The sequence below is a fragment of the Schistocerca gregaria genome, chromosome 6, assembly GCF_023897955.1.
Source record: "Schistocerca gregaria isolate iqSchGreg1 chromosome 6, iqSchGreg1.2, whole genome shotgun sequence".
NCBI lineage: Eukaryota > Metazoa > Arthropoda > Insecta > Orthoptera > Acrididae > Schistocerca > Schistocerca gregaria.
This window is the reverse complement of record NC_064925.1, coordinates 39163953-39185594: the sequence shown is the minus strand read 5'-3', so window position 1 is coordinate 39185594 and position 21642 is coordinate 39163953. Positions and strand designations below refer to the sequence as shown.

Below are 21642 nucleotides of genomic sequence, written 5' to 3'. Positions count from 1 at the left end.
TACCATCCAGCAGAGAAAAATTGCGAACTACAAAAACTCTGCTAAATCACCTGCTAGAGTACTTGCTAAGATATTACCACGTTCTTCTCTTCTGATGTATGCTGTCTGCATGTTGGCATCGAGAATATGTGGCGATTCTATTAAATATGCAGGTGTTGATCTACTGGAGCTGATAGTGATTGAAGTCGCTTGCACACACCAGTGTCAAGTATCATTGCCTGTACTGAAGGAGGACCATATCCCACAGATTATCAATCACAAGGCAGGGTCCCTGTGTTGTTGTCTGATACATTGTTTTTCTGCTGTAACACATCCAAGCAGTGTATTACTATAATGCCATACATATTGTTTTTCTCCACCACAATGTCAAGTTGTGTCGGGCAGTAAACTGACGTTAACAGGGCTTGATCTATTGGCTGTCAATGAAAGCTGTACATCACATGGTGTAAACTGTGCTGCTCTCACAGCACACAGAGACATAAAATACAGAGGCGGTGTTTGTTATTGAGAAAAATGTGGTAGACACCGCAACATATGGAAACTGGAAAAGTTTGTGACATTGTAGAGAGTTTCAAAACAGCTGTTCAAAGGTGATGACATCAGCATTTAATCTCTCTTCCACAGTAACAGAGTGGCAGATGTGTTGGTGTTCTGTTTAGATTGATTCCTTATATAGCAGTCATGTAAGCATCTCTTTTTCAATGCTGGCTATCTCTAGAAGGTGTTGCTCCCACAAAGTCTCTCTCCATGTCAAAGAAGTGGTGTAAGCCAATCATTATGTGGTAATGAACAGCATGCCAGTGGTTGGGTGGGATATGAAAGACGCCATAAATGTAGTGTAATAAGCACTACAACTGATAGTCTGACAAATTTTAACAATATTCCCAGTTTTTCTGTAATGCCAACCAGTGACACGACAGCATGCTTCCCAGTTTATGTATCATGTTAAACCACCGCTCCACTACTTTCTATGTACCATATACCAGATTACAAATGTACCTTCATACAGCTGTTTGGAAACGCTCCACAATGTCACAAACTTTTTGAGTTGCCATATGTTGCGATGTCTTGCACATTTTGTCAATAACAAATACTGCCTCTGTCTTTTATGTCAACTGTGCTGTGTGTTGTGGGAGCAGCACAGTTTACACCAAGTCATGTACAGCCTTCAGTGACAGTCGGTAGGTCGAGCCATGTTAGTGTCAGTTTATCACCTAACACAGAACTCGACGTTTTGGTGGAGAAAAACAATAAGTATAAGTTAGTTGTAAATTGTTGTAGTTGCGCTGGAAAAGTCCCTGAGCTTCAAGCGCTAATAGAAAGCACAGAAGCTGATATCGTTATAGGTACAGAAATCTGGCTAAAGCCTGAAATAAGTTCTGCAGAAATTTTTACGAAGCCTCAGACGGTGTTCAGGAAAGATAGATTAGGCAGAATTGGTGGTGGAGTGTTTGTGTCTGTCAGTAGTGGTTTATCTTGTAGTGAAGTCGAAGTAGATACTCCGTGCGGATTGGTGTGGGTGGAGGTTATACTTAACAGCCGAATTAAGTTAACAATTGGCTCCTTCTACCGACCCCCAGACTCCGATGATACAGTTGCGGAACAGTTCAGAGAAAGTTTGAGTCTCGTAACAAATAAATACCCCGCTCATACGGTTATAGTTGGTGGGGACTTCAATCTACCCTCGGTATGTTGGCAAAAATACTTGTTCAAAACCGGTGGTAGACAGAAAACGTCTTCCGAGATTGTCCTAAATGCTTTCTCCGAAAATTATTTCGAGCAGTTAGTCCACTAACCCACGCGAATTGTAAATGGTTGCGAAAACACACTTGACCTCTTGGCCACAAACAATCCAGAGCTGATAGAGAGCATCATGACTGATACAGGGATTAGTAATCACAAGGTCATTGTAGCTAGGCTCAATACCATTTCTTCCAAATCCATCAGAAACAAACGCAAAATAATTTTATTTAAAAAAGCGGATAAAGTGCCACTAGAAGCCTTCCTAAAAGACAATTTCCATTCCTTCCTAACTGACTATGCGAATGTAGACGAGATGTGGCTCAAATTCAAAGATATAGTAGCAACAGCAATTGAGATATTCATACCTCATAAATTGGTAAGAGATGGAATGGATCCCCCGTGGTACACAAAAAAGGTCCGAACGGAAAAAGCATGCGATGTTCAGAAGAACGCGAAATCCTGAAGATGAGCTAAAATTTACAGACGCGCGAAATTTGGCACGTACTTCGATGCGAGATGCCTTTAATAGCTTCCACAACGAAACATTGTATCGAAATTTGGTAGAAAATCAGAAGAAATTCTGGTCGTATGTAAAGTACACAAGCGGCAAGACGCAGTCAATACCTTCGCTGCGCAGTGCCGATGGTACTGTTATCGACGACTGTGCCGCTAAAGCGGAGTTATTGAACGCAGTTTTCCGAAATTCCTTCACCAGGGAAGACGAATGGAATATTCCAGAATTTGAAACACGAACATCTGCTAGCATGAGTTTCTTAGAAGTAGATACCTTAGGGGTTGCGAAGCAACTCAAATCGCTTGATACGGGCAAGTCTTCAGGTCCAGATTGTATACCGATTAGGTTCCTTTCAGATTATGCAGATACTATAGCTCCCTACTTAGCACTCATATACAACCGCTCGCTCACCGATAGATCTGTACCTAGAGATTGGAAAATTGCGCAGGTCGCACCAGTGTTCAAGAAGGGTAGTAGGAGTAATCCATTTAACTACAGACCTATATCATTGACGTCGGTTTGCAGTAGGGTTTTGGAGCATATACTGTATTCAAACATTATGAATCACCTCGAAGGGAACGATCTATTGACACGTAATCAGCATGGCTTCAGAAAACATCGCTCTTGTGTAACGCAGCTAGCTCTTTATTCGCACGAAGTAATGGCCGCTATCGACAGGGGATCTCAAGTTGATTCCGTATTTCTAGATTTCCGGAAAGCTTTTGACACCGTTCCTCACAAGCGACTTCTAATCAAGCTGCGGAGCTATGGGGTATCGTCTCAGTTGTGCGACTGGATTCGTGATTTCCTGTCAGGAAGGTCGCAGTTCGTAGTAATAGACGGCAAATCATCGAGTAAAACTGAAGTGATATCAGGTGTTCCCCAGGGAAGCGTCCTGGGACCTCTACTGTTCCTAATCTATATAAATGACCTGGGTGACAATCTGAGCAGTTCTCTTAGGTTGTTCGCAGATGATGCTGTAATTTACCGTCTAGTAAGGTCATCCGAATACCAGTATCAGCTGCAAAGCGATTTAGAAAAGATTGCTGTATGGTGTGGCAGGTGGCAGTTGACGCTAAATAACGAAAAGTGTGAGATGATCCACATGAGTTCCAAAAGAAATCCGTTGGAATTCGATTACTCGATAAATAGTACAATTCTCAAGGCTGTCAATTCAACTAAGTACCTGGGTGTTAAAATTACGAACAACTTCAGTTGGAAGGACCACATAGATAATATTGTCGGGAAGGCGAGCCAAAGGTTGCGTTTCATTGGCAGGACACTTAGAAGATGCAACAAGTCCACTAAAGAGACAGCTTACACTACACTCGTTCGTCCTCTGTTAGAATATTGCTGCGCGGTGTGGGATCCTTACCAGGTGGGATTGACGGAGGACATAGAGAGGGTGCAAAGAAGGGCAGCTCGTTTTGTATTATCGCGTTATAGGGGAGAGAGTGTGGCAGATATGATACACGAGTTGGGATGGAAGTCATTACAGCATAGACGTTTTTCGCCGCGGCGAGATCTATTTACGAAATTTCAGTCACCAACTTTCTCTTCCGAATGCGAAAATATTTTGTTGAGCCCAACCTACACAGGTAGGAATGATCATCAAAATAAAATAAGAGAAATCAGAGCTCGAACAGAAAGGTTTAGGTGTTCGTTTTTCCCGCTCGCTGTTCGGGAGTGGAATAGTAGACAGATAGTATGATTGTGGTTCGATGAACCCTCTTAAAGCACTTAAATGTGAATTGCAGAATAGTCATGTAGATGTATGCAGTCTAGTCATACACTGCTTGGATGTGTTACAGCAGAAGAAACAATGTATCAGACAACAACGCAGGGACCCTGTCTTGTGATCGATAGTCTGTGGGATATGATCCTCCTATAGCACAGGCAATGAAACTGTGCACTGGTGTGTGCAAGCGACTTCAGTCACTGGCTATCTGCTCCAATGGATCAACTCCTGCATATTTAATAGGATCGCCACATATACTCGATGCCAAGATGCAGACAGCACATATAAGAAGAGAAGGATGTGTAATATCGTATCAAGTACTGTAGCAGGTGATTTAGCAGAGTTTTTGTAGTTCGCAATTTTTCTCTGTTAGATGGTACAAAATAATGAGGATGTTGAGAGGGTTTGCGTACGAATGCACCCTAAGAGACACCGTTCTCCTTCACCCTGCACTACCTGTATGTAGTTTGGAGGTGCACCTCAATGCAATAGCAAAATTTTTGTCCTTCTTCCAGTTCCCATGTGATGTAAGGTCTTTCTAATTTTATCGGTAAAAAACACCACTGTACTATGTTTTCTGCTACCTCATGTTGCACAAGAAAGCTTGGTTTGACACTGGCCTTGCACATTGTGTGCAATTGGTGGACCTACGACAAGATGTTCCAGTATCCACTGAGTGGTCAATACACAGTCCTGTCGCATTAATTCAGCTCACTCTCTTTGCCGACAGGATGGAGAAGGTCTTGGATACAGCGCCAGCGCTCTCTAACTTCTGTACAGTTCTGACTTAAACTGGAGCTGCAGCCAGCGCGAAGCAGAGACTGAGGAACAGTTACAAGATGTAGAGCGACTGTCTACAAAACCACACTGGAGTTTTGTTGTACGCAGTTCATAGCAAATAGATTTAAAAAACGTGACTCATTTCGAGATATGAGAGTGTCACAATATGACTCACTAGTGCTTGTAATCATTAAAAGACGTTTACTTAGGATCCAAAGCAAGTATATGTTTGAATGAATAGACCTGGTTTCAAATCGCAGATTGCATTACTATAAATCTGAAAAGTCAGTGTACTGATCATAGGATTTTGTACACTTCTTACAACTTCAATCTAGAGATGCATTTCTTTAGCTATTCCTCATATAGGACACCATGTACTGTATGTGACCATTCTCAGTCAACCGTCATCCTTCTTCGCCTGTAACCTTGTGGATATATTGCAGAACCTCTGTTATACTGTCGACATGGTATCGAGATGGAATACACTACAAGTACTGTTTCGTTGCGTGGGAAGTATGTAACAGTAGCAAGAGAGAGGTCCAGATATAGGCTGGATACCACGTTTCTTACTCGAATTACTTTCTAAATTTGGTGATTCTATTCCAAGCTTACATCGCTGGCGACATCCCCCCGCACTTTTGATCCGTTAATACACACCCTGTGACCACCATCTATATTCAATGTCACGGTATTTGTGTGGCACACCACTTCGTTCAGAAGCAATATCATACCTTGATTTCTAAAGTATTTACAGTTTTTATCATGGATTATCTTAGCGACACTTGTACGTGTCTGTGGAACCAAGACCACTTTTTATGCAGGACGATAGTAAAATGATCGCTGCGATCGTGTTTCTATAATGTAGTCGCTGATAAGACGATTATTCTCTGTTCCTAAGAGACATTCGCATAAAAAACAAATGGGGAATGTCCCTCCATCGTGAAATTTGGATCAGTATTATTTGGTGGCACCTGCAATCAGTTGCTGGCGAAGTAGGGGATGTGTGGTAGATTCACTGTGATCGGCAGGCTTATAAAGTTTGATTTAGGATGTAGAGTTAGTGTGGTCACTGTTTCAACAAATACAATGAAAACGACTGTTCAGTCGTAAGGCAGGTATGGATATGACGTGGGAAGTAGGCATTTCAACATACCAACAGCCGTAAGTGGGTATGAAGGATTTCTTGTGGTAAATTACGTGCAGTCTTATAAAAGGGATACAAATATTGATATTTCCAGAGCCCCAGCAGTCAGGAGGAGGTACTTCTGTTACATCGCTCACTGGCGAACGTCATCAGATTTGGGGGTGCAATAGTAATATTTAATTATAGTTACCGTGATAAATATGTGGGTGGTTTCCTAGGGAGACACCATTTGGCGTGTTGGAGCGGTATCATAGGTAGCCTGTGCTTGGAATGAATGGATATTTCCATTTTAAGGTTCTCGTGGGTGGCAGGTACAAATAAAAGTACCGGGCCATTGGCTAGTCGGTTATTGCACGTAGCTGCAGGGACTGATCCCAGCGGCGGGTCTCTCCTGAACAGCATACTAATACCCATTATGCACTGGAGTGACTTCGTGTTTGAGTGTGTTGCATGTATTCTCTGTGGAAAATTTTGCGATTCACTATCGATCACTGCCAAGTGATGGCACTGGAATTCCTGCTACACCAGTTATCCCAAGATGCCCTCTATGGGTAGGGGTGGTGCATGCCGACATACATGCGCGTCCATGACTGCAGGTGTGGTCTTGGCGGCAGAGGATTGGCGCGGTGAGTGTGTGGACATCAGGATAAGAGTGGATGGGATGTGCGAGTGTTTCAGCGATCTTCGACATCTAGCCATGACAACTACTGCAACCGAGTGGATTGTGATTTAAGTGTGTCATATTTAGTGCTTCTCAATACACTGCAGTGGACTCAGTCCTGCAGAGGTATTTGGTATTGTTGTCTCTATGGCATCGTACAGTAGGCCCTTGCTCTTCGTCCTCCTCCTCCTCCTTCGAAATGCAGCAGAGAGGAATTCTATAGCACTTTAAATAAGCAATCGCGATCTCACGTTAGTGATTGACAGCGATCTCCAACATCTACTACTGCTACGGATTGCATCATGGTGTAAGTGTGTCGTGTTTAGTGCTTCCCAGTACATCACAGAGGACTCTATCTTGCAGATATATTTGTTCTTGCTGTCTCTATGCTATCATGGAGTAGTCCCTTCCTCCTCTTTCCAAATTTAGCAGAGAGAACTAACTTAGGGGTTACAGGGAGCTTTAAAAACCCAAATGCAATATCAAATTGCTGATTGATAAGTTTATTGTTTCCAATAGTGGTATTGCGAGCACACACACCAGTTCAACCCTTCCTCAAATTGTTTTAGGATGTAGCATGCTGAAATTTGAAACTTTCAGCTACCTGCAACTTAATGAACTTTCTACAAACTTATCTAACTGTGTTGGTATCCATAGATATGAGACAAGCGAAAATAAATCGAGTAGAATCGAGTAGGATTTGGTATCTGGGAAGTTGCAGGATCGAATCCAGCCAAGTATTTCAATTCTAATATCCACTAAAGAAAGCAAAGAGAGACTGTCCCACTCAAAGGGTATTGATTTAATTAATGAGTCAATCAATCTGATAGAGTTAGGGAATATTTACAAGAGGATATCCACAGCTAGGGATTTAATAGATAAACACTAATTTGTTTGCAGTTCTGTTCAAGCATAACCGACAGCGCGTGCTGGCCCAGCAGTGGCATGTGACAGGACGTGGCTGCGAGAATTTCACAGGTATCAATATCAAAGGGTTGCTGCCAGCTGATGCTTCTGTTCAGGGATGAGTGCGGCATCTGATCTGTCAGTCACAGGGCCTGGGCAGGCGTAGTGCGGCCTGCACATGTCAGAACAGCAAATTGGTTGGCCAGATGCACAGTGCCCTGTGGTTGGTGCAAAAGATGTTTTAATGGGGTACATACATGTGGTTAGTTATGTTGACTGAATTCCTTGTGTGGTCAGGATAAAAAAGTGCGACACCTGTTAAAATATTCCACACTCCCTTTTTGCTTTCAAAATGTTTAAGTAAATAGTATGCTATTCAGTGTAGTCAACTGACCAACAAATTCCTTAAATAAATAAATAAACTGTATTGCATACACAACCTTGCATCCAATAAATTGTTTAAACAAACATTACACACAATGTTTTGTATACCACGAACTGTTTAAAAAATATTCCTTATACTGCAATCAATTTCCCTCCAAATTGCCAGTCAACAGAGTCTTATTCTCATCCATTTCCGGACTGGGGTGGGGTGGAGGGAGTGGGGAAATGAGTTAATTACTTGATTCATTTAATTTATTAGACAATTAATTTGATATCAAAGATGTGCTTGTATTGGTGAGGGTAGTTCCTAGGTGGATGGGGGCGAAGAGGAGGGGTACGGGAGGGGCTGTTTCTCAGAAGTATTGATTATCCCCTGGGCGTCACAATCCACTCAGCAGAACTACAGGTTAAGGACCTGTCAATCAGAAGAGAACAAAAGCTTCGCATCTGAATGTATTCTTAACACTGATGTGGGCATCACTCACTAACAAATTGTACTCGTGCTTTCTTTGTCCTACTACTCACATGGACCCCATGTTGATGCTACTACAGATGACATCTCGAGAAGTTCTCTGATAGAGGATAAAAGGGCTTTGTGTACAACACAGGTGGCATACAGTTATCTATACGACTTAGATTAACACCTAGTACTAGTGCTCGGCATTTATCTAATTTTTTCAACACATTATCTTACTTTTACCATTTTTCCTCTTGTTGTCTCTGACAGTAGCAGTTGTGGGGTATGTACTGCTTTCGATACACATACAGTTGATTGATTTGAAGAGTTAATACAGAATGTGGAGAAGTCAGGAAACGGAGTCAGCTCGACTGCCGCCCATGTGCCATCAGTAATGTGTGGAACGTTACGTGTGCCGCTGCTGAACTGACGACACGTCTCAGTAACCTTAGCCATACACCTGCAAGCTCCAGTCGCCGTCCTATGGTTTTTGATATTTAACATTTTACCGTTATGCATTATTTGTTTAAAATAATTAGATACACTTTGTTATACGTAGATACGGGCGACGTTAAAATGATTTTCGTCCCTTACATGCACTTTCGTTTGCAAAGAAACACTATCCATACAAAAAGAAAATTTCTTTGCACTCTGCCCATGGCCCTCATTTATCCACGCCGCAGTGTACCGGTTATTGAATTACAAGCAGGTTCCCACTTGGAGGGTGTTAAAGTGCTGCCATCTTCGGTTTTTACTCAGATGTTTTTTCTACCAGAATGAATAATCGACTAAACTACGTTTGACAGATGGGGGTTGTAACGAATCTTGCCTCCACAGAACTTACGTGTGCTAACCGAATTGTTTGATGCTGCATAAATGTTTCCCAGTCTTACGTCCATTTTCTTACATATTTCTTATCTACAGATGTTTCTGAACATATTTGCTTGTCAAAAACTATTTTTCTGTTAACGTTTTCTTATTATTCATCTCGACCAGTTTCGTAATATCGATCTTATAACATGAAAATTAGCACCCACAACTGTCAACTTTGATCTAAAAAAAAATTTAGAGTAAATATAATATTTTTATGCTTAGGGAGCAAAATAACTGATGACGGTCGAAGTAGAGAGGATATAAAATAAACTGGCAATGGCAAGGAAAACGTTTCTGAAGAAGAGAAATTTGTTAACATCGTGTATAGATTTGTCAGGAATTCATTTTTGAAAGTATTTGTATGGAGTGTAGCCATGTACGGAAATGAAACATGGACAATAAATAGTTTGGACAAGAAGAGAATAGAAGCGTCTGAAATGTGGTGCTACAGAAGAATGTTGAAGGTTAGCTGGGTAGATCACATAACTAATGAGGAGGTATTGAAAAGGATTGAGGAGAAGAGAAGTTTGTGGCATTACTCGACTAGAAGAAGGGATCGGTTGGTAGAACATGTTCTGAGGCATCAAAGGATGACCAATTTAGTATTGGAGGGCAGCGTGGGGGGTAAAAATCGTAGAGGGAGACCAAGAGATGAATACACTAAGCAGATTCAGAAGGATGTAGGTTGCGGTAGGTACTGGGAGATGAAGAAGCTTGCACAGGATAGAGTAGCATGGAGAGCTGCATCAAACCAGTCTCAGGACTGAAGACCACAACAACAACAATGCTTAGATTTGCATGAAAACAAAATTTCTGTCTTGAGTTATAATATTTTTGATTTTGTCATCGATAACGAAATCACTTTTACCAAATAAAAGGAAACTTCTATTCCTCATTTTGTCAAAATTTGTAACCTTTGCTATTAACCATTATAAATCTTCATATAAATAATTATTTTCGGAAAAAAGCATGTAAATTTAATCTGAAAAACAGTTTGAATTAAGATGGTTATTTTACTTCTTATTTGGACTGTTTACCATTTAGAAGGTAGAGGAAGCTGTGTTCGTAATATAACTATTAATTTTTGGAGCCAACTGCGTCAAAATGGGTTTAGCATCGATTGAGATTGGTACATGTTGTTTTTCTGTATGGCTAAAACTAGTTATACAATGTTTATTTGAAAAGTGTCAAATACGTGATGGTAAATTACGTTTCGAGAATATGCAAATAAAAGAAGAAAATGCTTAAAAACAATATAATGTTCCAGCGTGTTGTTAGTTAAAGGACCCTGCACAAAATCTTTGCGGCTGGTACCGGCGGAGGTTCGAGTCCTCCCTCGGGCATGGGTGTGTGTGTTTGTCCTTAGGATAATTTAGGTTAAGTAGTGTGTAAGCTTAGGGACTCATGACCTTAGCAGTTAAGTCCCATAATATTTCACACACATCTGAACATTTTTTGTTTTGACAAAATCTTTTCAACATGTTATACAGGAACAAAGGAGTCAGCCATGACACTGAAACCAACTTTGCTGGATAAGTTTTATTTATCTCCAAATATAATGCATATGATCTTACTATGTATTTTAACGTCGTTTAAATTCTGAGACAGTATCAAAACTTAATGCAACCTCACAAGCGTTCTTGTTTGGTATAAGATACAACACAAAACTGCCTATGAGATTAAATGGACAATGTTACTTATATACAGATAATATAAATATTGGAGCAAAGTACATGTGGTAACTGTTATTCCAATTACGCAAATGGACAGCTAATAGGGATTTCAGGCCAGATGATGGTCTGATCCTAGAATGAATACGGTCGTGTCTAAAAGAATATACAGTTACAGCTGTGTATTGCATAATGTAGTTCTTAATACACTTCTCCATAAAACAGTTAAATAACACGCTATACTGATATGATGTAAACAGAAATTTATTATGTACAATGAAACATTATAAATGCAGGTATGTCATAAAACATTTATGGTACTGTTATAACGTGTACACTCAAATTGTCCGACAATATTGTATTTAATGTTTTGATAGTAACATTCTACCTTCTAATATAGGTAGCAATTTGAGGATGATAAAGATGTTCGAAATTAGTCACTAATAAAAACATTATTTGAAACTCTGATGGCGACTTTAATTAACAGATTAAAATCATATATTTTCCCTGAACTGTAGGGTGAATTTAAAAAAAAAATTATGTACGAATCAAGGTATTGCATGTAGAAAACTGTATTTTTATTGTATTTATAGTGTCATATTTACACCCTTTTTTCGTAGTACGTCATATTTAGGTCAACGTTTGCAATAACTTTGCCAACTTTGGCCAGAAATGCTTACATTTGTCATATCTTCAAGCAGGCAAGAATAAACAATGAAAATGTTGTCTAAAATATTCTCTAACTTCTTGCCCTGTCAGTTCAGGGTTAAACCTCAAGCTTTCGACAATTATCCCCACTGTCTTACTCACGAGCAACTGACTGAAAATTGCAGCTGCGGTGGCCCTGTATAGACAAACGACGGCTTCTGATTGGTCATTAACTACTGACGGTGTCGCAAATGGTGTCAACGTCTGCGCTGGTGGTGCCACACACTGAGTAAACATGGTGACAACATCTCTGGCGCTTCTCTCCACGGAGAGTTCGCTTCAAGGCACCGTTAAGATTATATCCGCCGTCACGGTTAAAGATTATCTCACGTATTCTTATTTCTAGAGCCTCTTTAATTACAGAGTGCCGTTATGTGGAAGCCAGGGACAAAACTTTTGTTTCGTCAAACAGGATTTTATTTTTGTTTGCGAAGCTCAACAATTGCACATTTCTCCAGTTCTCGATTTTTAATATGCCGCTGATGTTCTGCACACTGTTTTATACAACAGTGCCTTCGAATTAGACGTCTTTCTCACATGAAAATGTTCCTCAGCGGACAATGTTTCAGGCGATATAATCGTAAATAAACAAACCAGTTACTATAAAGCTTTATTTATGAGAACTGTAGTAGACAAGCAGACACACTAGTCAGTTTGCTGACATAAGATGTCGTTGCAGAAGGTCGGCAAAATGCTGCCGAAGCCAACAAAGGCGGCTTTCGAAGTAATAAACACAGCTCATGTTGTCACACTATTCAGTTTGAATACAAACTCACTCTGGTTCAACATACCACAAGTGCTCCTACAGCATGAAGTTGCGACCTTTTGTTCGTGCTTTTGGAGAGAAGTTCTTCGGCTCTGGCGGGGAAATGTTGTTTTGTAAACTATGTGAAAAAATTAGTGCACAAAAGCGTTTTAATATGCAATGGCGATGTAATACCGCCATACACAGCAGCTGTGTGAAGATAATGCTGAAAAAAAAAGAAAACAGCACACAACCGCTGCTATTTGAGCAGACAGGCCAAGCTTCAACGGTGCAATCATTCTTCAAGGACTTGAGTGAGATGACGTTGTCTCACAAATCCCACTGAAGAAACTGCAGAATTCACAGTTCAGACAGTTCGTAAGGAAGTACACAACACATCCAAATGAATCTACGTTGAGCAGATTTATACGTGTGCTACTAGGAGGTGGTCAACAAAATACGAATTAGTGTTGTCGAACCCACAAGGTGTGGATGTCGTTAGATGAAACCACTGATGTGCATAGGAGTTATATTGCAAGTGTTGATGGTGGTGTTCTAAAAGTTGACAGGCCTCGAGAAATGTTCCTTCTGACGTATGAAGCTCTCGACAGAGCGAACAATTGGACAATTGCCACTATCTGCATCTACATGGATCCTCTGAAAATCACATTTAAGTGCCTGGCAGAGGGTTCATCGAACCACCTTCACAATTCTCTATTATTGCAATCTCGTATAGCGCGCGGAAAGAACGAATACCTATAGCTTTCCGTATGAGCTCTGATGTCCTTATTTTAACGTGGTGATCGTTTCTCCCTACGTAGGGACAGCTATGAAGCAGCTGTGTTCGGATGGCGTAAACGGAGACAATGTTCTGCTGCTGGTAACAGATGGTGCTTAATACATGGCTAAAGCGGCCAAAGGGCTCCAGAGTCTTCATCCTATTACTGCACTCGTCGCTTGCCACGCACTTGCACTACACAGAGGTGCGATCAAATTACACTGACGTGGTAAAATTAACCCCCCCCCCCCCCCCCCCCAATGAACCATGGACCTTGCCGTTGGTGGGGAGGCTTGCGTGCCTCAGCGATACAGATAGCCGTACCGAAGGTGCAACCACAACGGAGGGGTATCTGTTGAGAGGCCAGACAAACGTGTGGTTCCTGAAGAGGGGCAGCAGCCTTTTCAGTAGTTCCAGAGGCAACAGTCTGGATGATTGACTGATCTGGCCTTGCAACAATAACCAAAACGGCCTTGCTGTGCTGGTACTGCGAACGGCTGAAAGCAAGGGGAAGAGGATGCCGTTATCAGGAGAAAGAAAACTGACGTTCTACGGATCGGAGGCGTGGAATGTCAGATCCCTTAATCGGGCTGGTAGGTTAGAAAATTTAAAAAGGGAAATGGATAGGTTAAAGTGAGATATAGTGGGAATTAGTGAAGTTCGGTGGCAGGAGCAACTAGACTTCTGGTCAGGTGACTACCGGGTTATAAACACAAAATCAAATAGGGGTAATGCACGAGTAGGTTTAATAATGAATAGGAAAATAGGAATGCGGGTAAGCTACTACAAACAGCATAGTGAACGCATTATTGTGGCCAAGATAGATACGAAGCCCACACCTACTACAGTAGTACAAGTTTATATGCCAACTAGCTCTGCAGATGAAGAAGAAATTGAAGAAATGTATGATGAAATAAAAGAAATTATTCAGACAGTGAAGGGAGACGAAAATTTAATAGTCAAGGGTGACTGGAATTCGAGTGTAGGAAAAGGGAGAGAAGGAAACGTAGTAGGTGAATATGGATTGGGGCTAAGAAATGAAAGAGGAAGCCTCCTGATAGAATTTTGCACAGAGCACAACTTAATCATAGCTAACACTTGGTTTCAGAATCATGAAAAGAGGTTGTATACATGGAAGAACCCTGGAGATACTAAAAAGTATCAGATAGATTATATAATGGTAAGACAGAGATTAGGAACCAGGTTTTAAATTGTAAGACATTTCCAGGGTCAGATGTAGACTCTGACCACAATCTATTGGTTATGACCTGTAGATTAAAACTGAAGAAACTGCAAAAGGATGGGAATTTAAGGAGATGGGACATGGATAAACTGACTAAACCAGAGGTTGTACAGAGTTTCAGGGAGAGCATAAGGGAACAATTGTCAGGAACGGGGGAAATAAATACAGTAGAAGAAGAATGGGTAGCTTTGAGGGATGAAGCAGTGAAGGCAGCTGAGGATCAAGTAGGTAAAAAGACGAGGGCTAGTAGAAATCCTTGGGTGACAGAAGAAATACTGAATTTAATCGATGAAAGGAGAAAATATAAAAATGCAGTAAATGAAGCAGGCAAAAAGGAATACAATCGTCTCAAAAATGAGATCGACAGGAAGTGCAAAATGGCCTAGCACGGATGGCTAGAGGACAAATGTAAAGATGTAGAGGCTTATCTCACTAGGGGTAAAATAGATACTGCCTACAGGAAAATTAAAGAGACCTTTGGAGAAAAGAGAACCACTTGTATGAATATCAAAAGCTCAGATGGAAACCCAGTTCTAAGCAAAGAAAGGAAAGCAGAAAGGTGGAAGGAGTATATAGAGGGTTTATTCCAGGGCGATGTTCTTGAGAACAATATTATGGAAATGGAAGAGGATGTAGATGAAGATGAAATGGGAGATACGATACTGAGTGAAGAGTTTGACAGAGCACTGAAAGACCTGAGTCGAAACAAGGTCCCCGGAGCAGACAACATTCAATTGGAACTACTGACGGCCTTGGGAGAGCCAGTCCTGACAAAACTGTACCATCTGGTGAGCAAGATGTATGAAACAGGCGAAATACCCTCAGACTTCAAGAAGAATATAATAATTCCAATCCCAAAGAAAGCAGGTGTTGACAGATGTGAAAATTACCGAAGAATCAGTTTAATAAGCCACAGCTGCAAAATACTAACTTCAATTCTTTACAGACGAATGGAAAAACTAGTAGAAGCCGACCTCGGGGAAGTCACTTTGGATTCCGTAGAAATACTGGAACACGTGAGGCAATACTGACCTTAGGACTTATCTTAGAAGAAAGATTAAGGAAAGGCAAACCTACGTTTCTAGCATTTGTAGACTTAGAGAAAGCTTTTGTTAATGTTGACTAGAGTACTCTCTTTCAAATTCTAAAGGTGGCAGGGGTAAAATGCAGGGAGCGAAAGGCTATATACAATTTGTACAGAAACCAGATGGCAGTTATAAGAGTCGAGGGACATGAAAGGGAAGCAGTGGTTGGGAAGGGAGTAAGACAGGGTTGCAGGCTCTCCACGATGTTCTTCAATCTGTATATTGAGCAAGCAGTAAAGGAAACAAAAGAAAAATTCGGAGTAGGTATTAAAATCCATGGGGAAGAAATAAAAACTTTGAGGTTCGCCGATGACATTGTAATTCTGTCAGAGACAGCAAAGGACTTGGAAGAGCAGTGGAACGGAATGGACAGTGTCTTGAAAGAAGAATATAAGATGAACATCAACAAAAGCAAAACGAGAATAATAGAATGTAGTCTAATTAAGTTGGGTGATGCTGAGGGAATTAGATTAGGAAATGAGACACTTAAACTACTAAAGGAGTTTTGCTATTTGGGAAGCAAAATAACTGATGATGGTCGAAGTAGAGAGGATATAAAATGTAGACTGGCAATGGCAAGGAAAGCGTTTCTGAAGAAGAGAAATTTGTTAACATCGAGTATAGATTTAAGTGTGAGGAAGTCTTTTCTGAAAGTATTTGTATGGAGTGTAGCCATGTATGGGACTGAAACGTGGACGACAACCCTGTTCTTTCTTACACGACGAGGTTCGTGCTACTGATTATTACTGCGCCAACTCTACCAAAATAAAAGACAATCCTATGTGAGCTTGATAGCGACGTTCAAGTTCTGTAAAAATGTCACAGAGGTTTTTACAAATACCACGCCTGGAAATCTGGCACACATCAAGGCCAACTTTTCAGCTTGTCCGCCCCCCGGTAGCTGAGTGGTCAATGCGACAGAATGTCAATTCTAAAGGTTCGATTCCCGGTTGAGTCGGAGATTTTCTCCGCTCCGGGAATAGGTGTCGTGTTGTCTTAATCATTATCATTGCCGGCCGCGGTGGCCGACGGGTTCTAGACCCTTCAGTCCGGAACCGCGCGACTGCTACGGTCGAAGGTTCGAATCCTGCCTCGGGACATGTTGTCTGGTCGGACGAGTCTCTTTTCAAATTGCATCCAGCGGAGGGTCGTGTACGGTTATGGAGACAACATCCTGAATCCATGGACTCTGCAGGTCAGAAGGGTTCAAACTGGTCGAGGCTCTGTAATGGTTGGGGCGTGTGCAGTTGGAGTAATATGGGATTCCTAATACGTCCAGATACGACTCTGCCAGGAGACACGTACATAAGCATCTTGTCTGATAACCTGCATCCATCCATTTCCATTGTCCATTCCGACGGACTTCGGCAATTCCAGCGGGACAATGCGAGACCCATACATCCAAAATTGCTATAGAGTGGCTCCAGGGAGACTCTTCTGAGTTTAAACACTTCCACTGGTCACGAAACTCACATGAACATTATTGAGCATATCTGGGATGCCTTGCAACTTGCAGTTCAGAAGAGATCTCCACCCACTCACATTCTTACGGTTTTATGGACAGCTCTGCAGGACTTATGGTGTGAATTCCCTCCACATTAGTGGAGTCCATCCCACGTCGTGTTGCGGCACTTCTGCGTGCTCGCTGGTGCCCTATACGATATTACGCAGGTGTACTAGTTTCTTTGGCTCTTCAGTGTACAAAGAATTTAGGGATGTGTTCCCGGAGAACTACTGATTGGAGGAAATTCAGGAAAGAATACAACATGAGCTGATTCTCATCAAGGATTACGAGGAGCCAGGGTGAAACAGTATGGTGAAGTTCCTTGATGTAAGGATCAAGAAAAATTAATTTTTGAGTAACCGACAAAACAAAACAAAAGGTTCAAATGGCTCTGAGCACTGTGGGACTTAACGTCTGAGGTCATCAGTCCTCTAGACTTAGAGCTCCGTAAATCTAAGTAACCTAAGGACATCACACACATCCCGAGGCAGGATCTGAATCTGCGACTGTAGACCGACATGACAGGCGACTTCATCAGACGCTGCAGCTATAAACGGGAAGATACAATACGGTTATAAACACATTACAGGATATGCCGCACGAGTCAAGAGTTCACGTTTAACATGCAGCACAGACGAGAAGCTAGGCACAATACTGAGAATCACTACTGTGGTCTGTCACATCGCCAAAACCAGAACAACTACAATAATAGGGATGGACAGTCTGGGAATACGTGCTGTTCCCCGGGTCTGTCAGGAGAAGATGATTTTCAGCAGAATCATGGACTACAAAAGGGAGTCTGGGATGAGAGAAGGTACAATTACGGGTCATAAAATGGAACATGAAACCAGCGACGTAATAATAATAGACTGCAGAACGGCCGATGGAGAACGACTTGGGCAGAAAAACGCAGGAGGAGATTCAAACAGATATCGTGCAGAGAATGTTAAAATTCATGGACACAACCCACGCACTGAACAGCACGGCAATGTGTCAGCGAAGCATTGACTGTGGGAATACGTGGGAGAGGCTAATAATTTCACACCAACAACACCCGCCAGAACCAGCCTCATAAAAGTTACCGAATATAACGATATTTCTGAAGCTTTCTTGGATGAGAAAGAAATGACAACAATCAAGGACGTCCATCTAGTGGTAAAAGTCAATATGGTAGAAGTTGAGTTACGTGGCATTTTGGATAGTGGCAGCTAAATTTCGGCGATAGCTGAGGCTAATTTCAAAAATGTAGAGTGAACTGTAACACTGTGTAACAATACAAAATTTTTTGCTTCTTTAAGTGAGTTTCATTCTCGCTTTGGATAAATCAAGTCAGTCGGCCGCGGTGGTCTCACGGTTCTAGGCGCGCAGTCCGGAACCGTGCGACTGCTACGGTCGCAGGTTCGAATCCTGCCTCGGGCATGGATGTGTGTGATGTCCTTAGGTTAGTTAGGTTTAAGTAGTTCTAAGTTCTAGGGGACTAATGACCACAGCAGTTGAGTCCCATAGTGCTCAGAGCCATTTGAACCATTTCATTTAAATCAAGTCCCAAGTAAACTACACAGAATAATCAAAGTTTTATGTAGTCGTTTCTTTGCTTTTTATGTCCAGTTATATGAGAATCATTGGTTAAAATTACATTAGCTAAGAACGCTTTATGTATGAGAGGAAGAAACGGCTCAACGGTATGTCATCTATATGAGATTCACATTATTGATAAATAAAGGTACCTTCCAATTGCTGTAACCATCATCCAGATTGTTTTTGTTATGTCTGTGGAAATTTCCTGGGATCTAAAGGAGTAAAGCATAGAATAAGGGATGCTAACAACTTCTGCTCGGCATACAGGTCTTATTTTGGTATCCCTGTCAGGTGTCTGAGGCCAAGACAAGAACTGGGCATCATATGTTGTCTGTGGATGTTGCAGATCCACTCGCTAGGCCTGGTATACAGGAGAAAACTGAAAAATGAAATTTAGTGACCTAGAATTTGATGAGAACCAACATATCACCTCTCCAATTGTTATTTCTGTGTTGGTAACTTGTCCCATCAAATGAGAGGCAACAAGACCAATGTTTTTGCATTTCCAGACTTGTAGGCCTATTCCACACGGTGAGGAGTTTCCTACGTCTCCTCTACCAGTAGTGAATCAGATATCGAAATCCACCACGAAGAAGACTTCTCAGTGGGTTAAGATAGCAGATCTCACTACCCCATACAAAATTATTTAAATGACTTGATCAGGGATCTAAGACTTACAGAATATAATGTAGAAATTGTAACACCGAATCTAAAGCAGTGGAACCTATTGGGAAAGAGTTGCAAGATATCAAACCAGAAGGAAGATCGTGACACTTTCTCACAATACATCAATCTACAGACAAATCGGTCTATGGCCACGTGCTAGGCCTTTTCAGAGAAATAGTGTTTAACTATGAGCCAAGAGATTGGCGACTCTTCATTGATAGCTCCTACAACAGCCTGAAAGCTGTTTTTCTTTCACAATGGAAACAAGTATCACTCAATTCCAATGGCTCATTCGACTCACCTGAAGGAAGATTACTCAAGTGTTCAACATCTCCTTCAGGTGGTGAAATATGCTGAATATCAGCAGGCGTCATTGGTGTTTTCAGAATTATTGCATATTTGACGGTATTACAAGGAGGAAATACAAAGAATCCCTACTTTGTCTGTCTTTGTGAGAGCAGGGATAAAGGCAGAAATGTTGAGACTGTTGAGTGGCCATTGAGGACAGAGTTTGAAGTTGGCCAGAAATGGCCATTGAGGACAGAGTTTGTAGTTGGCCAGAAAAACATGAAGTGGGATTTGTAAACGCCTTAGATAGAGCATCAGATGTAATTAAGACCCACCAGAATGTCTTCCCCAAACTATCAAAGGCTAACATAAAGGGCGGAGTTGTTGCGGGCCCCCAAGTGGAAAAATTACTTCGTGGTGACACATTCATCAGAAAGCTTCTACCAGTTCAAAGTAAGGTCTGGAAGAGCTACCGGGATGTAGTGAATGGTTTCCTAGGGAATCATAGGGTGGACAATTGCAGGGGTATTGCAGAGAGTCTTTTGAAGAACCAGAAAGTAATGGATTGCATAATTTCTCTAAAGTTGCGTGTGCTCCACTCGCATCGCGATGTTTTCGAGTCTCATATGAGTGCATATTCAGAGGAACAGGGCGAGAGGTTTCAGCAGGTCTTACAATTATCTGAAAGAAGGCACCAAGGACAGCAGAATGAGCGTGTGCTTGATGCTTGTATCTAGAGAGTGATCAGAGAGCGTGACGTAACTTGTAAGAGGACATGGACACGTATTTCAACACTTTGGTCTGTACATTTAATGCATTCACATTTTCCAAACGTTGTATTTAAGAACTTCTTTTGTTTCGTTTCATTGGTATATGATAACGAGCATTCATTGTTGCAAACAAATGCAGTTTCCAACCATTAAAAAAATCGATGCCATTTCCCTAAAAACAGTTTTCCACATGCAAAATTGTGTAGAAAAAGTGCTTTCAAACATGCTGCATTAAAAACAACAACAAAAAAACTTAAACAAAATCTTGTTACATGATGAATTGCACAGAGCTTTCATTGAAGAAAATCATAATTAAACGTGCCACCTTAGGTGGGAGTCGATATGGTAGTGCATGTGTTGTTAAGAAGAACGGTGCGATGTTCTCGTTGTCGGCACTGCTATATCGTATTAATCCGCCGACACCAGCCCGCGACTTCATATTACTGGTAAAATGTCCTCCTCTGTACAGGGACTACAGGTATGTGAGGTCAGGTATGAAGCAGGAAAGACGACATATGGAAGTTCGGGTCTTGCACAAATAGACAAAGCGGTCAAGACGACAACCCACGTAATGGGGAAATCCGGACTTGAATCCTTGGTCAACATAAAATTTCACTGTCGTAATTCCCTTATACAGCTGATTCGCAACTGCGAATATGTTTCATGTATTAGTGAAAGTTACAAAGGTAAGTAGACAGATGCGACTGAAGCTAATGTGCCAAGGGCAGGTGCTTGTAGCAAATTTTGCTGTGGTCCCTAGACTGGGGACGGACTTGATCAGCGAATACAACGCAGCATTGGACCCGGGCGCGTTGCACTCATTTTGAACAATTGCAAAAAGATTCAGCTTCATTTCTGGGACAAGCCAATCGTACCGTACAAATATCTGCAAGCTGTCTGAACTATGCAGGGACGCAGAAGGTTGCATTCGCAGATCACGAGGATCCCAAAGATGATTAAGAACTGATAAGAAGCGAATTCGTCATACAATTAAAAGACGAGTGGGACAAATCTCGAACATCAGTGCAGACGATAAAGAGGGGTTGAGGGAAATATTAATCGACAGCTGTGGCATATTTCTATCCATGGAGCGATCAGCAGTTTTCAGTACATCTTCAGCGTGAAGGAGTACAACAAGTTCTTCGAACCGCTTTATCCAGCACTACTTGTATACAGATAAAACCAGGACTGATGTTACGAGTGGGTATGACTGAACATGCGGCTTCAATTTACAACAGCCCGCTGAGAGTCACTGAGAAGGACGGGTCCAACGCCCCGTACTGGATTCCAGAGATATCAACACAGTCATCATGCCGGAGCAGGAATGGCCGGAGAAACTAGAAAAACTATTACCGAGAATTCAGCGGCGAAAGTCTTCTCTTCCATCTATCTCATATCGGGCCTCTG

General features: G+C 41.6%; 1 protein-coding gene across 1 annotated transcript in view; it reads right to left on the bottom strand.

The window, feature by feature from the left end:
• Positions 1-19551, bottom strand: part of LOC126278709 (fibroin heavy chain-like) — a 102114-nt gene extending 82563 nt beyond the window's left edge. The window contains exon 1 of the mRNA XM_049978982.1: positions 19479-19551. Within this exon, the coding sequence (XP_049834939.1) occupies positions 19479-19551 (73 nt within the window). The remainder of the gene's footprint in view (positions 1-19478) is intronic.
• Between the last annotated feature and the right edge of the window lie 2091 nt (positions 19552-21642).